Source organism: Rhodofomes roseus (assembly GCF_022264815.1).
Source record: "Rhodofomes roseus strain CIRM-BRFM 1785 chromosome Unknown C8Q71scaffold_4, whole genome shotgun sequence".
NCBI classification, from domain to species: domain Eukaryota; kingdom Fungi; phylum Basidiomycota; class Agaricomycetes; order Polyporales; family Fomitopsidaceae; genus Rhodofomes; species Rhodofomes roseus.
In genome coordinates, this window is record NW_025952960.1 from 565,976 (window position 1) to 581,547 (window position 15,572).

Genomic DNA, 15,572 nt, shown 5'->3' on the forward strand with positions numbered 1-15,572 from the left:
CTCACCTGCTGGTCTAGTCGCGCAGACCACGGTGAATGTAGTCGGCAAGCATGCGAACAATGCAACGCGTTTACCGCCATCCCCCGTCCACGGCGCTCAAGTCCAAACGCCTGCACTGGAGACAGCCGACGACGCTCTGGCTCACCCCACACCACTGGCAGGCAGCGTATAGTACCAGGCAGGGTATAGTCGTGACCGGACACTGGGGCAATGAATGGTGGACCAGCTTTCGCTCGTCACTGCTTGCTGTGCGACAACAGGAAAAGATACATGGTTCGTAAACTGCAGACATAGACGTCAAAGTCATGCCATTTCCTGGATACCTTACTCGTTACAGTCTCTCCGAGTCTTGAAATTGATCATGGCCTGTGGTTGGAAATGAGAAGGAGGATGTGGGAGAGGACGGGGCCAGGACGCCGTTCCGAGATCTGTCGATCAGATTGGCGTGATCCGTGTGCCATTGGCGGTGGCTGAGCGGGCTCTCCGCCAGGCCGTACTCGACGCCTGAGCAGGAATTTGTTCGTGTCGGCCCCTCTGTGCTGTCTGGCTGTCTCCAACTCAGCCAGGTCACCTCCCGACCACCATGGCTTTCTATTTCCGGCGACGGAGCCTCATCCGGATCCTCCTCTTCGTCATTCTTTGCACAGTCGTCAAGCTCGTCTTCTTCCCGTCATCAACCTCGACCGCATCTGACTCTCGCGAAATCCGCAAACAGAATGTGCTCGACCTCGTAGCGCGCTCAGACAAGCCATTGGATGCACGAAGACACAAGTTCTTGCAGGTGAGGCTTGGGAGGGATGACAGGGAGGACCTGTTCCACGACATGATTAAGGACGGCGTGCTGGACTACTGGGAACGGTTCCAGAAGCCATAGTGAGTAGTTCTGTCTTGCCTTCGAGTATCTTCTGATCTTGTGCAGCATCGTTGGCCATGACACAGCACACATGGACGAACAGTCCGTTCTCTCGGCTATCGAGCAGCTTCTGACCTTGAACGGCTGGGTCGCCGCCCTCTGTCCAACGCTCACCCGACCATTTGGCCAAAATAGGCATGACGACGCGTACACTGAGCTTGTCGGCCAGGAGCAGCTCTACTTCATCGGCATGGTCATTCACTCCGCGGATCACTTTCTTGTTGACCAACTTGCCGTCATCGTACAACTGGCACGGCGGCTTGGCAGCTCGAATATCTTCGTTTCCATGTTGGACTATGACTCTTCAGACTCTACTGCCACGCTGACAGACCTCTGTGAAGCCGTTCTCACGCTGCTTGGTGTCCCTTTCCGTATTCGCAGGGTGCCTGGGATGACGGAGGACCCTATCGCAGCATATTACCCGCTGGAGGAGGCGTATACGCGCAACCTCGTTCTGGAGCCCTTGCACGAACTGTACGAGAGGAGGGCAATCAAATTTCATCGTGTCATCTGGTTGAAGGGTTTCACATGTCCGAACGACATCCTGGAAACGATCAAGCTCAGCATAGCGAACGAGGCCGCGATGGTCTGCGGGATGGATTGGGCTGAGTTCAACGGGTTCTTCATCTTCTCTGACCGGTAAGCCCACTCATGGATTCTCATCTATCTGCCACTCATAGTACTCCAGCTGGCGGACACGCGATATCAACGGTGACCAGTTCCGCCAGTCCAAATCCTCCTCTATCTCTAACTCGCCGCTCACCTCCGTCCCCCCACGCGACGTCGTCGGCGCACAGCGCTACACGCAGCACCTCCCCTTCCAAGTCTTCTGCTGCGAGTCCGGCACGCACGTCGTCGACCCCGCACAGTCGTACTATGCCGGCATCGCCTACCGCGCCGGCGCGGACTTCCACAACGCGAGCACGCCCGTGGATGCGCCCCATCGCCTTCCGGACGACAAGTGCCTCGACAGCACGCAGGCCTGGTTCTGCCGCGACCTCTGGATCCACAAGGCGCGCGAGGGCCTCCGTGCGCTCTCCGCAGACAGTGAGAACGAGGGCGTGTCCGAAAGCGTGGTTGCTGGCGCGGAGGTGCGCCACCACGCGAACGGCGCACAGCACCACAAGCGGGCGCCGCAGCAGCAGGAGGGCGGCGAGCCCGCGGACGACGGCGACGATGCGCGCGGGCCGGCGGCGGCGCAGGACGAGATACACGAGGAGGTGCGCCAGCCTGCGGACGCGGACCCCGACGCGAACGCGGGTTCGGACTACGACGCGTCGGACCTCCCGCTCGAGGCGCCGCCCCCGCCCCCGCCGGAATACGGCGCGGGCGATATGCAGATGAGCATCCCGAACTCGGTGTTCTTGCCCGCAAGGATCATGGTGAACCCCCGCTGCGTGACGACGTATGCGGGCGTGGCGCATACGCAGCTCGCGCTGGACCTGTTTGGACCCCCGGATAGGGAGGAGCGAAGCGAGGATATGTGGAGCAAGGACGTCCTCGAGAAGTGGGAGACCGCCCCGGAGACGTTTGTTTGCCAGGAGCAACAGTGGGTGGCCGTGCTTTGTGTATCATGGGTGTGATTTGCTGATGTGTTCATCCCGTATAGGCGGACGGGTGGCCGGAGGGCACAAAAGACGCAGAGAAGACTTGCGTTCTCGGTTCACAAGGAGCTGGAGGAGCTGCTGTCATGATATATCCCGTTTGTAATGGTACCCTTAGAAGTATATCATATGTTGCGCTATTGGGATATCCTGTTGCTGGAAAGTACGGGCGGCGTACTGACGGTTGTGTGAACGCAGCCAAACACGATTGTCATTGACATACACGGAACAAGGTATGCACACGAGTACTATATATCGCACTGTGCAAGGTCTTCGGTGATATCTTGGTGTCGGGAGGCTGGGATAGCGGAGCACATACGTCTACTCCGGCTGTGGCGAGATCTGCGGCCTGTCCATGACCAGCGCAGTCAGCGACAACTGCAACAGGTACCGGACGACAGAGGCTCACTCCTTTAAGATTTTATCTAACGTCTCGATTACGTTCTGCATGTCACCACCATCCCGCAGAGGATGTGAACGCTTCGAGATCGCTGGGCGGCCCCGGAGCATCCAGCGCCCGAACAATTGGCTGCGATGATACCGGTGTCAGCGCCTAGATGCAAATGGAGAATGATAGTGACGCACTCAAATACGGCCATGGTGGTCCACTTGCGGTTGTCGGCCTCGCGCCATACGAGCGAGCGGGGACCGTAGAATACCTGGGAGGTGACGTTATCAACACGGTGCAACTTATGAGGGTATGGATTTGGGGAGCTTGGGGTCGGGTAAGAGCGGAAACACACCGCGTCGTCGACTTCATGCGGCTTCCGCGGGAGGCAGTGGAGGAACTTCCAGTTGGGGTTCGCGCCGCCCTCTCGACAGAGCTGTTCAGTCACTTGGTAGCCCTCGAAGTCCTTGAGACGCTGCTCCTTCTCCGCCTCTTGGCCCATGGAAATCCTGCACTAACAGTCAGTTCATTGGCCCTTCCGTACCAAAATAGATTGACGAGGCAGAGTGACATACCAAGTATCGGTGACCACGACGTCCGCACCATGAACAGCTTCCCGCGGGTCCTTCGTCCAGAAGATGTTCTTGTCGCATCCCAGAGCCACGACGCGGTCCCAAACCGCCTTCGGCGCGCGATACCGCGCATCCTCGGGGCTCGCGACGCGCAGCTGGTGGCCTAGGCGCGGGTACGAGACGAGCATGTCATGGAGCACGTTCGCGGAGTCGCCGACGTACGCGACGGTCAGCGGGCGCAGCGCGTTGAGGGAGTGGGTTAGTGTCCATTTTCTGTCTCTTTCGACAATGGAGGGATCCTTGAGGAAGTCGCGCCGCTCGCACAGCGTGAGCAGGTCAGCGAGCACTTGCATCGGGTGCCAGAGCGAGGAGAGCGCGTTGACGACGGGGACGCGCGAGTACTGTGCGAGTTCCTGGGAAAAGACCATACCGGTGAGGGGCGTGCGAGAAGGGAAGGGGAAGAGGAAAGGCGCAGACCTCAATCTCAGAGTGGTCGCCCACCCGCGCGAAGATGCCCTCGCACATGCCGCTGATGACCATGGCTGAGTCACGCACGCTCTCGTTGACCCCGAGCTGAATGTCGTCCTTGCCGAGGAATAGGGCGCGCCCGCCGAGTTGGGTCGTGGCGGTCTCTGCACTGAGCCGGGTGCGCGTACTGCGCTTGGAGAAGAGTAGGGCGATGGTCTTGTGTTGCAGGGACAAGGAGGGCAGCACCCTTGCCTCAGACGCTCTAGGGTCGAGCGAGTTGGGACGTTCGAGCCAGCTGCCGCGGTACTTGAGGTGGCGAGCGTGGAGGATTAAGGCGTCGATTTGGCTGACGGACAGGTCGGCGAGGGTCATGAGGTGGGGCACCCGGCGGGCCATCTTATTTACGGTGGTTGTAGCCTTGGTTGCGCTCATGACTGTGAGCAAACCTAGGAGATATAACGATGAGAAGCCGTTTGATTGAAGACTCTGCATGACTTACTCTACCCTGAGGACGAGTCAATTGAGAACAAATTGAGAACGAGGCAAAGTGCTGTAGCCACTCGGCGCTTCAGGCTACTTTATCAATATTATTTCTTCTCCTTCACGTGCGTCGCTGTCGTACGCGGCAGACGATTGACGAACAGAACTGCATGGATGCTACTACAGACCATAGACGAAAATGACCCATTGCTACCTACTCTTCTAGATGTTACTCTTCTATTACAGCCCCGAACTGGACGACGACCTAGGTGGCGCGTCTTAGCACATGTTTGCTTGTAGCGGTTAACGTTAATAAATGCAGAGATCATCGTCATGCGCGACATAGACGATCGTGCTGTATCGCCTTACAACGAAAGACACATACTATGTGACATGCGGATGAGGTTGTTTTAACCTACATGTATGGAAGGGATTCCGGGACCGATTGGGGCGAGGGCGACATGTACGTTGGTAGATTGTCTGGCAACGCGAGGAAAAAGGCAACCGGCAGTCCTTGGTTGGAGCGTCCGGTTGTCACTCTTGGCTTCTTGCTCCGTTGGGGGAGTAAGTCAACGAAACTTAGTACTGTAATGGGCCATCCCATGCACTCGACGTAAGGCACGAGATTCCATGGACCATCCCTTAGTGACAGTCACTGGCCCTGGACATGGATTCGGTCGACGCCGTTCCAAGCCGCAAACGCATGACTCATCGTTCCGTGTCTGCAGACAGGGCTCCTGAACACTGAGAGATAATGTCCGTAAGAACGCAAGATAAGCTGTCTCGAACGGCCGAACCTACTCGAGCTAAGTTAGATGAAGACAAAGGAGACAATCGATTGACAGGGTTGCTTGGATTGTCCGCCACATCCGCGTCGGGGCCTCGATGCAGTAAAGTGCGATCGTCATACGCAAAAGGGGTGGTAAAGCGGCGGAGTAGGAGGCAGCGTGACCTCGTGGTAGGTCACAAGGCATACGGTGACACATTGCGGAACTGTGCTGCTGCTGATGGGATTGAAGACATTACGGCAACTGAGGGCGTTCGGAAACCTCGTGTGGGTTGAGGTGGAAGGGACGCCGCCACTTGGCCGCCACCGACGGACGATTGCCCCGTGGGGTGCCGAGCCGCGAGATGGGTGCAGCCGGGCCCGCGTGAGCCACGTGCACTGACGTCAGGGTGCAGCCAGGGACGCGCTGCCCGTCTGCAAGTCCATACTCGGCCAGCGAAAATCCATTCTGGGACGCTCTCGGCCATTTCGCGCAGACAAGCCCCAGAACCTGCCATATATGGGTGCGGGGATTGTCCAGACGCGCGACGCGGGGAATCTAAGTTGATCGGAGACGCGCTCCCCACTCTCCTCCCGCCCCTTCCACCCCATATATTAGTACACAGACGCGTCTCACCCGTCTCTCGTCGTCGCGACCCACATCCTCCCCGTCTGCCTCCCCATCCCCCAGCATGACTGACGCGAAGCGCGACGTTCGTTCGCCCATCCTCTTCGAGTGCGCCTGGGAAGTCGCCAACAAGGTCGGCGGCATCTACACCGTCATCAAGACCAAGGTCCCCGTCACCGTCTCCGAGTATGGCGACAGGTACTGTCTCATCGGGCCTCTCAGCTACAAGACCGCTCCCATGGAGGTCGAGGCCCAGGAACCCACCGATCCCCACCTCGCCGCCACCCTCGAAAACATGCGCAGTGCCGGTGTCAAGGCCCTCTATGGCCGATGGCTGATCGAGGGCGCACCCCACGTCCTCCTCTTCGACACCGGAAGCCAGTACTCGCGTCTCGACGAGTGGAAAGGCGACCTCTGGAACCTCGCCGGCATCCCCACCCCACCAAACGACCACGAAACGAACGAGACGATTGTGTTTGGCTATATCGTTGCATGGTTTCTAGGCGAGGTGCGTCTCGCGATTGCTATCAATGTTTTTCGTGATCTCTCAACAATATGCTGCAGTACGTAACGCGTCAGCTCGACACCGCCGTCGTAGCGCACTTCCACGAATGGCAAGCAGGACTCGCCATCCCGCTCTGCCGCAAACGTCATGTCGACGTGACCACCGTCTTCACCACACACGCGACGCTGCTTGGCCGCTATCTCTGCGCCGGCAGCGTCGACTTCTACAACAACCTCCAGTACTTCGACGTCGATCACGAGGCTGGCAAGCGCGGCATCTACCATCGGTACTGCATAGAACGTTCCGCCGCGCACTGTGCTGATGTCTTCACCACGGTCTCCCACATCACCGCCTACGAGTCGGAGCACCTGCTCAAGCGCAAGCCCGACGGCGTCCTGCCGAACGGTCTCAATGTCGTCAAATTCCAGGCGATGCACGAGTTCCAGAATTTGCACCAGACGGCCAAGGCGAAGATCCACGAGTTCGCGCGCGGCCATTTCTATGGCCACTTCAACTTCAGTCTTGACGATACGCTCTACGTGAGCTCCTCTCGTACACTCTATACCGTCTGAGCTGACACGGCTTCTCTAGATGTTCACTGCTGGTCGGTATGAGTATCGCAACAAGGGTGTAGACATGTATATCGAGGCCTTGGCTCGTGAGTGTGACTCGCTAGCTATTCTTATGACTTGCCCATGTCATCGCTACCACAGGCCTCAACTTTCGTCTCAAGAAGTCGGGCTCGAAGGCCAACGTCATTGCTTTCATCATCATGCCGGCCGCGACGCACTCATACACAATCGACGCGCTCAAGGGTCAAGCCGTCACGAAGCAGTTGCGGGATACGGTCGCGGAGATTCAGAATAGGATCGGAGCACGGTTATTTGAACACGCTATCCGGTCTAATGGGTGCGCTCCTCATTCCTGTTAATTATGCTTGAGATTTGACCTCCCAGCGAAGCGAGCACGGTACGCTACCAACGCCAGACGACCTCCTCTCCGAAGAGGACAAGGTGCTTCTCAAGCGCCGCATCTTCGCCTTGAAGCGCAACGCCCTCCCGCCAGTCACGACACACAACATGGCCGACGACGCGAACGACCCAATCCTGAACCAGATCCGCAGAGTGCAGTTGTTCAATAACGACAACGATCGCGTCAAGATCGTGTTCCACCCGGACTTCCTGAATTCCAACAATCCTGTCCTTGGGCTTGACTACGAGGAGTTCGTGCGCGGATGCCACCTTGGTGTGTTCCCGAGTTATTATGAGCCATGGGGGTACACTCCGGCGGAGTGCACGGTGGTGAGTGTATATAGGATCTTTGCAGAGTCCTGCATGCTGAGTGTCTGCAGATGGGTATTCCCTCGGTGACGACGAACTTGTCCGGCTTCGGCTGCTTCATGCAAGACCTCATCGAGCGACCAGAGGACGAGGGGTGCTACATCGTCGACCGGCGCTCGCAGTCGGTCGAGGACTCCGTGAGCCAGCTGACGGATTGCATCTTCAGCTTCTGCCAGAAGACGCGGCGGCAGCGGATCAACCAGCGGAACCGCGTCGAGCGGCTGAGCCCGCTGCTCGACTGGAAGAACCTCGGCATCGAGTACTCTAAGGCGCGCCAGCTCGCGCTGCGCCGCGCGTACCCGGACGCGTTCTACGGCGCGGGCGCGGAGGGCGAGGAGGAGGAGTTCGAGATGGGCATGGAGCGCATGATGCCGAACTCGGTCCCTGCGAGCCCGAGGTGGAGGATGTCAGGCATCGCGACCCCGGGTGATATTGGGACGCTCACGGAGGAGGTACGTGTGTTCCGTGTCGCCGACGGTTGTGAAGACCTGACCTCCGATTGTCGTGGTTTAGATGCAGGCGCTGGGCACGAGCGATTACCGTGGCCATCCCTGGCCGTCGCAGGCTGATGACGAGGACGAAGGCTATCCATTGTGCGTCCACATCCCATCTTGTTCTGTTCTACGACTGACACTATGCTGCGATTGCTTCTGCAGCCCTCTTGTCATGAAGGTGCGGTCACGCGCGAGCTCAGTCATGTCGGGCGCGAGCACGCCGGGAGGCGGCAAGTCGAACAGTTTGAGCGAGGGTGATCTCCGCCAGGCGGATGCAGCGCTGAGTCAAGTAAATGGTGTGAACGGAGTGAACGGGGGGCACTGAGACGGGATTGACATGTAAATGACAATGAACGAAATGACACATATATATTGTGGATGGTACAGGATGGGCTACTGTGGCTGACCCAGCTTTGAACGCGTTTGCAAAGCTGTCCCACGCCGTCTAGATCGGAGGGTCCGCGGTTTTTGCCTCGTAGTACCGATCTTGTACTTATTAGCCACCCTCAAAGTTTGCGTACAAATGGGCGCTACACACCCAGGGACTACACAAATCCGACAAAGCTGTAGCTGATGTCAGTAGTAGAAGCAGGCTCCTTCCCATCCACCAGGGGGGGAAGAGGGATATGTCGAGAGCAAAATACAATGCTTTGTGTCGATGTGCAGACTCGACCTCCTTGGTCTGCTTAGTCTTGCGACACTTTTTTGAGGGCTGTGCCTGCTCTTGCACTGGCTCACTCTCCTCTGTCACCTTCTTTTTGCAAGGCTTCCATGGCTTGGTCATGATGCTAACTGGGGCTCCCCCTACACCATAGTGCACGAACATCCACCTGGGGTGCACGTGAACCTAAGCTAATAAGCTTGGTTCGTACCCCCCCTGAGCCAAGCTTACTAGCATAGATCTATCATTACTCGCACACTGCCAGGAAAACCTTCAAGACCGTCACTTTTTCCCAGTTGGGTAAGATACCTTGGGCAGCCACCGCGATCACTGAGGTAAGCCTCGGCGCTGACGATGATCTCGCCGCCACCGCGTGCTCTGGTGGCGTCACGCGCCTCCGCCCAAGGCCGACGCGCGCTCATCGCTGCGCGTCGCGCCATCACTCGCGCTCGCCGTCGCCCACAGCGAGCTCAAGTACCTCACTTATTCTGGCTCATTTTGAGCGCGTTTTTTCGCAGTCAAGGGTACTTTCCCCAATGTATATACTGTGTTCTGTTGAACTTCGACTATTTCAGGTGTTATCACACGGGATAGGACTTATTCTTACCCGTTATGGACTTATGTTCTTCATTGCTACATATTACGTACATTCTTGATGGACTTGATCCAGACCTGTAGCACATGACTTGTTCTAGACCTGTATGGAACATTCCACATGGTTCCATCATATTCCATCACATTCCTTGATGTTCCATCACATTCCTTGATCACATCACTTCGCATCATTGATCACATCATTGATCTAGGCCTGTCCAGTCCTTTCCAGTGCCTTCCAGCATGTTCTATCTATAGTGCCATATCACATCATCCTGATGTATTCGCTCATTGCACTATATTGCATCATCATGACACGACGTGTGTACGCCTTACTCATCCTGCTACAGGCTTACACATAACGCTTACTTACGCTTACTGTACGATCATGTGATGACTCTCTCATGTGTATATATACTGGGCTGGATGCCCCTGTAAATGTATCGGTCTCTCCTCTTGTCTTACGCCTGCTGAGTCTTCCCTCTCAGTCTCTTGAGACCTTGCAAGCCCTCCATTGACTGCTGTCCTTAACTGGTCTTGTAGTCTGTTAAGTGTTGCCTTCACACTAGCCACTCCCTTTTCACTCCTTGTTCAACATGTTCCTCAGGAGAAAATGTTTCCCATAGAACAAGGATAGATTTTGTGTGCATGAGACAGTATTACATCAACAGCTTCACTACTCTACAACATAAGTTCACCATGAGAGTGTTATGGGAATATCTCCGAAATCCCAAGTCCGCCTTATATGCCTCAACTCACAAGCTATTTTTAGAATCACCGCTATTGTCGGAAGGGTCCATTAGATAAGCACAATGGACTCCTAGACTATTGGTTGAGGACGCGCCTCGGCAATAACCGGTAATCTACGGAGTTTGCCGAAGTGCGCTTTAGGACTTCAATACCGAGGGCAGGAGGGATCGAGTCTCCGAAGTCTATTGACTACCAATAGAGGAATCGCCGAAGGATCACCGAGGACTATTGACCATCGGTAATGGGAACACTGAAGGATCCCCGAGGAAGGCAGGGTTGACACTTCGGACTTAGCTCGGTGAGGACTTAGGCTGTGGATTCTGACACGTCTCAAGTACCGTACGTAGGATAGCCTTGAACCGCTTATAGTACACAGGATTGAGGACTCGGAAATGTATATAAGACGAGATGAAAGACTGCGGCAATCCATCTACACTCTTTACCGAAATTCACCTTGTGTGCCACACAAAGACTTGCTTCGCCCCGAGTGCTAAGTTAGCCATACTAGTCACTCGACCACTCTCACTGAGTTCTTACCGACGCGCTCTAAGACCTGTGATTGTGAGACCTTACTTAGTACAGTCCTCACGCTACTAGTAAGGTCTAAGTAACTTCAACTGACTACAAGAGTCGGGTTCATCGGAGAAGGTTCATCATACTGATCAACGTTCTAACATCACTTCTCGGTAATCATTTATTACCGACACTTTGGTAACTGCTCTACTGGACTTAAGCATCACCGACGCTTCCTTCTGAGTTACCGAGTATTGAATACTTCGGTAATCTATTCATTTAAACCATACAACTTCGTTACTATTCCTCTATAACGAAGGAGACATCCTCTACTCTATTGCTCGACTTCAAGTAACTGGTTACCTTGAAGTAAGTATTATACTAATCCTAACCCAGACTCCAACACAGAGAATGCACAACATGGAAGGTATAGTATTGGTAAGGCATGACCTCGCCTCTAGTACACGGCGCCGACAGCAGGCATGGCGGCAGGCATGGTGGTCACGGTGACCAGCATGGCCGTGGACTAGGCGATTGCGGACGTGGACGCAGCGGGTGTAGTGGTAGGGGCGGCGGGCGGTGTAGCCGTGGCTGCAGTGGAAGGGGCGGTGGACGTAGTAGCTGTGGCCGGGGTGGAAGAACCATTGGTCATCGTTGTCGTAGGATCCCCTGTAATATCATATCGAAGTCAGTCCCATGGTAGTATCTGTATCGGGAGACGTACTTGCAGCCTTGCTCGACGACTTCCTCGGACCCCGCTTCTGACCCTTGTCCTTCTGCACCTTCCGCTGCTTCTTTGCTACTGTCAGCTGCGAGCCATCAATTGTGTTGGCGCCATTGACCACAGCGGCGGTGATATTGATGAATGTGTCCGCCCTCTTCCGTTTGTGCGTCACAGAGTCGTCACCGTCATCGCCGTCACGGTTGTCGGTAGGTACAGGTTCGGGAGTGGCTGTGGATGAGACATCGCCAACGTCTTGGGCAGACTCCATGATGGGCTTGGTGGAGGGCCCGGGCTGTGTACAGTTAGATACACCCGGATCTTGCTTTGTTGAGTACTCACCTGCATCGTCGCCGCCACTGCACCCATTGCGCGCACCATCTTCCACTCCTTCAACTTGTCCGTTGTCAGCTTGCGGAAGTGCGTTGTCCCGGATTGCAGGTAGTTCAGCAAGAGCTGGACTTCCAACTGCAAGGAGATGTCGCTCGGGGAGCACCATGTCTTCAGGGGCCAGCCCTGCAACACAACACCGAATTCCGCTGTGATGGTATCGAAGTTGACGTAGTTCATCTTGTTGCAGCGTCCGCCCGTCGCCGTACCTATCAGTTCTCTACGTCAGCCGTGTACATCACTTGCAGGAGATGATAAGACTTACAAAGTTGATCCCGGATCAAACCAACACATTCCTTCTTCAAATTCAAGGTCCTCTTGCTATAGTTCCCAAGCATCACTGACGGAGCAAGCATCAGTATTAGGAAGGTTCGTATTGAGAGTGGTACTTACGATCGAAGCCTCCGATGAGGAAGGCCTCCAGTTGCATCACATAGTCGGTAAGGGAGGTGTTGTTGTTTGTGAGTTTGAAGAAGTCGGGGATATGTGGGGTGGTGAAGATGATGCGGGGCCGATTGTACGCCTCCGCGCTGTCCCTGGCAGAGAATGTCACCGACTGCGTGCCGGTACGATCTGCCATGTCCTGCAGCTATGAATAGTCAATGTCAGGGTTGGATGATGTAATGACGGTGACGAAAGACTTACCAGCTCAGTAACGAGGTTGAGTGTTGCGTTTGAATCGTTGCACGAGTTGAGGTGGCGGCCATGGTGGCCATTTCCATACACTTCGAGCATGAGGGTGCACCTATTCGCATGGTGCTTGACGTCATAGAGCTCGCCAAGTCTCACTCAGGCATTAACCTTGCGAGCGTCTTCGCGGAGATGCTCAGGAGCTTCGGCATCGAAGACAAGGTATTCACAAATACACAAGTGCTGGACTGAGAGTACTAGAACTTACACATGCATAGATCCTGGGAATCACAGCCGACAATGGTCAATGAGTTGGCCGAGCTGGCCGAGACCTTCAGGGGGCAGTGTGCGCGTGTTCGGTGCTTCAATCACATCCTGAACCTCGTCGTTAAGATGTTGTTGAAGCAGTTCGACGTCGCCCTGCGCCAATCAAAGCGTACCAATGGAGCGGCTTTGGACACTGCAGAGGCTGCGCTGCAAGAGCTGGCGCAAGAGCTTGAGATGGCGGGTGGGGGCGATGATGATGATGACAATGTGAGCGAGTGGGATATGGACGGAGCGGATCTTGACGACGTTGAGGGGTGGGTGGATGAGCGCGACCGCATGTCCGCAGAGGAGGTCGCCGAGCACAAGGCCACTACACGGCCCGTCAAGCTTGTGCTTGTCAAAGTCTGTTAATATTCATTCAAATATGACTGTAGTATACTTACCTATCTTGCTGTTCCCATAGCTGCGCAAATTCGCTCTCGGTGTAATCATGTTACGGACGCGGTGGAGCGCATCAAGACCGCGTACACCACCACTTACAAAATGGCATTCAAGAATCACGACCCGCACGTCTTCTGCTCATGTACATAATTACACTCCGTATTAATATATGTAACCTCCAGGGTAATTACGTAAGTCGCGCGTGCACGAAGAATAGACATCTTAACTTACTCTCTTACCACCACCTCGTCCGTATGCGACTGACCGCACCGTCCGAGCTGGTGCAACTTCCTGTCGAGTGCGCTCCTCGCGCAACGACTCAAGCGTGCGCTCCTCGCCACGCTGGGAGCGGCTCCTCGCCGACTTCTTAAGTCAAGCTCCTCGCCGACTTAGTGAGCTGTGCTCCTCGCCGACTCGCATCCCTGGGCTCCTCGCCTCGGGCACGACCTTCTCGCGGGCTCCTCGCCCCCGCACGACCTCTTACAAATCCGTGGGCTCCTCGCTCCCACAAGACCAATCGTCACATCCAGCTGCTCGCCAGCTCACGGCTCCTCAGCCTCACGTGATGAATACGACCCGACCGTGGAGCGGTCACCAATAGTTCAAGGATAACCAGCAGCCCGTCCCCCGATCACGAGTTGACAAAACTGCCGTCTCTCACAAATCAACTCGACAACGAAGCTACTCCCTGCGTGGCATGAGAGGCTCGCGCAGCTTGAGTTGCCGGAGGAGAACATGCCTCGCGATCACATTGGAATTCAACCTATAAGATGCTTCAGTTTGCATTTACGATCCCTGAGGTACGAAGGAATCATTCTTATGACTGACTGGAGGGGATGAAACACCTTACAGTGGCGCCCGATTTGGAAGGAGTCCACGTGACTTTTTGAGGCCCAGATAAGCAAAGATAAGTAACTGATACTAATGTCCTATTAGCGGGACCTAAAATTTGAAACTCCCAGACGACGCAACTTGCACCAACAGATACAAATAAATGCTGTGGCTGGCTGCTCTGTCCTGGGGTGAGGGGCCATGAAACGCACTCCAGTGGCACCCAATATGGAAACTGGGGACAGCAATCATATATCTTGCTGGCTGGCTGGCTACCATGGCAGTGGCCACATTCTGTTGGCTGTCTATAGTGTCAATCAGTAATCAACTATACATTTTATTGTGGAGCTCCTTCTATAACCTTGCTATCCCATGTCCAAAGAGTGTTGTATTTGTACACATGACTTTGAGGAGAGTGACATAGGCGACCATCTGACTATAGCAAGCAGAGGGACTAGGTATCCAGGGTATAGCAAGATTATACCAGACTATCTAGTTATGAGCTTGTGCTCGTGCTATCATTTGCATCAAATGCTCCTCCATTGCTGCCAAGCGTTCATCAAGGGTCTGCAGGGTTTCCTCATCTGTTACTTCATCCTCTGCATCTGCAGTGAGCTGCGCCCACATCTCCATTGCTGTGAGCCGCTGGTCAAGGTTCCGCAGGATTTCTTCTTCAGTCATATCTTCATTTGCTTCCGCCATCAGCTGCATCCACTTTTCCTCCATTGCCTTCAGCCGCTGGTCAAAGGTCTCCAGGATTTCTTCGTCAGTCATCCCCTCGTAGGCCTCTGCCGGCATGCACTCAAAAGGCTTGGCCTGGGAGTTGACCATGTCTTCATCTACTGATTCCTGATCCATTGCGTTGAAGTTGCATCCACTGTCATTGCTGCTGCCAGTAGCATTGTGGTAGTCCCAATAGTGCCTGCTGTTCATTCATAAACATACTATTGGCATTGTTACAAGTGGTCCTGTCTACGTACAAGGACAAGAATGGGTTCTGTATGGGCGCCATAGTGGCTGGATTGACCCAATACATATACCAGGGCCCAGCTGTCCCGTGCGTGGGTTGAGCTGTTGACATGACCATGGCGGCGGTATGGTCGGTGATGGGCGTGGGGGCAGACATAGCCACAGGAATTGTGATGCCGGGGAGGATCAATGTTGTGGTGTTATGGAAGTGCAACTTTAATGATAGATGTAGATGCCAGTTTAGGAAAATTGCCCTTGTTAAGCGCTCTTGTCTAGTGCTTGGTGGCATTTGCTCAGATGTCTGATCCTCATCTGACTGATGAAGCCCCTGACAGGGCTGTCAAAAGAATTGCACAAAATCCCAATTGACGTGGGTCGCTTGGGGTGACCCGGTCATATTTGTTTGGCTACGCCCATGTACTTGTGGTGCTTCAAATGGCTTAGTTTACATCAAACACATGTGTACTTACAGTGGTGCTTAATGATGCTTAATGGCTTAGCGTGTCAAGTTTGGTGTAGTAACAGCCTGCAAATGGTAAGCCATCTAAGACAGCTAAGCACATCAAGTGAGTTGTCAAGCCATGCGAAGCCACACGAAGCCGCCTAAGCCAGTTAAAGCAATCTGTAGTTTTACTGATCCGGGGGGG

General features: G+C 54.8%; 5 protein-coding genes across 5 annotated transcripts; 2 read left to right on the top strand and 3 right to left on the bottom strand.

The window, feature by feature from the left end:
• Positions 1-496: 496 nt before the first annotated feature.
• C8Q71DRAFT_740874 (cryptococcal mannosyltransferase 1-domain-containing protein) lies at positions 497-2,663 on the top strand. Its single transcript, XM_047922785.1, has 4 exons — positions 497-873; positions 920-1,552; positions 1,602-2,462; positions 2,523-2,663. Exons 1-4 carry the CDS (start codon positions 584-586, stop codon positions 2,605-2,607), a joined length of 1,869 nt encoding a protein of 622 aa, XP_047782173.1. The 5' UTR covers positions 497-583; the 3' UTR covers positions 2,608-2,663.
• Positions 2,664-2,706: 43 nt separating this feature from the next.
• On the bottom strand, positions 2,707-4,689 carry C8Q71DRAFT_740876 (mitochondrial ornithine carbamoyltransferase). Its single transcript, XM_047922786.1, has 7 exons — positions 4,644-4,689; positions 4,445-4,591; positions 3,955-4,391; positions 3,481-3,890; positions 3,103-3,414; positions 2,927-3,046; positions 2,707-2,866 (listed from the first exon to the last, which is right to left on the bottom strand). Exons 3-7 carry the CDS (start codon positions 4,375-4,377, stop codon positions 2,839-2,841), a joined length of 1,293 nt encoding a protein of 430 aa, XP_047782174.1. The 5' UTR covers positions 4,378-4,391; positions 4,445-4,591; positions 4,644-4,689; the 3' UTR covers positions 2,707-2,838.
• A 959-nt stretch (positions 4,690-5,648) lies between these two features.
• C8Q71DRAFT_804308 (glycogen synthase) lies at positions 5,649-8,822 on the top strand. Its single transcript, XM_047925979.1, has 8 exons — positions 5,649-6,327; positions 6,384-6,863; positions 6,916-6,982; positions 7,038-7,233; positions 7,286-7,625; positions 7,676-8,116; positions 8,178-8,257; positions 8,321-8,822. Exons 1-8 carry the CDS (start codon positions 5,884-5,886, stop codon positions 8,481-8,483), a joined length of 2,211 nt encoding a protein of 736 aa, XP_047782175.1. The 5' UTR covers positions 5,649-5,883; the 3' UTR covers positions 8,484-8,822.
• Positions 8,823-11,202: 2,380 nt separating this feature from the next.
• C8Q71DRAFT_721207 (uncharacterized protein) lies at positions 11,203-13,176 on the bottom strand (the record flags this gene model as incomplete). The annotated part of the gene is made up of 7 exons (XM_047921419.1): positions 11,203-11,345; positions 11,401-11,692; positions 11,740-11,996; positions 12,053-12,127; positions 12,181-12,360; positions 12,858-13,088; positions 13,128-13,176. The coding sequence occupies 7 exons, from the start codon at positions 13,174-13,176 to the stop codon at positions 11,203-11,205; spliced, it is 1,227 nt and encodes a 408-aa protein (XP_047782176.1).
• A 1,272-nt stretch (positions 13,177-14,448) lies between these two features.
• C8Q71DRAFT_721208 (uncharacterized protein) lies at positions 14,449-15,082 on the bottom strand (the record flags this gene model as incomplete). The annotated part of the gene is made up of 2 exons (XM_047921420.1): positions 14,449-14,878; positions 14,937-15,082. 2 exons carry the CDS (start codon positions 15,080-15,082, stop codon positions 14,449-14,451), a joined length of 576 nt encoding a protein of 191 aa, XP_047782177.1.
• Between the last annotated feature and the right edge of the window lie 490 nt (positions 15,083-15,572).

Coding starts and splice junctions, on each gene's coding strand:
- C8Q71DRAFT_740874 (XM_047922785.1), top strand. CDS start 584: ATGGCTTTCTATTTCCGGCGACGGAGCCTCATCCGGATCCTCCTCTTC. Junction 1,553..1,601: donor TTCTTCATCTTCTCTGACCG/GTAAGCCCACTC, acceptor ATAGTACTCCAG/CTGGCGGACACGCGATATCA. Junction 2,463..2,522: donor TTTGTTTGCCAGGAGCAACA/GTGGGTGGCCGT, acceptor CATCCCGTATAG/GCGGACGGGTGGCCGGAGGG.
- C8Q71DRAFT_740876 (XM_047922786.1), bottom strand. CDS start 4,377: ATGAGCGCAACCAAGGCTACAACCACCGTAAATAAGATGGCCCGCCGG. Junction 3,891..3,954: donor GCGACCACTCTGAGATTGAG/GTCTGCGCCTTT, acceptor GTCTTTTCCCAG/GAACTCGCACAGTACTCGCG. Junction 3,047..3,102: donor ACCACCATGGCCGTATTTGA/GTGCGTCACTAT, acceptor GTATCATCGCAG/CCAATTGTTCGGGCGCTGGA.
- C8Q71DRAFT_804308 (XM_047925979.1), top strand. CDS start 5,884: ATGACTGACGCGAAGCGCGACGTTCGTTCGCCCATCCTCTTCGAGTGC. Junction 6,328..6,383: donor TTGCATGGTTTCTAGGCGAG/GTGCGTCTCGCG, acceptor AATATGCTGCAG/TACGTAACGCGTCAGCTCGA. Junction 7,234..7,285: donor CACGCTATCCGGTCTAATGG/GTGCGCTCCTCA, acceptor CTCCCAGCGAAG/CGAGCACGGTACGCTACCAA.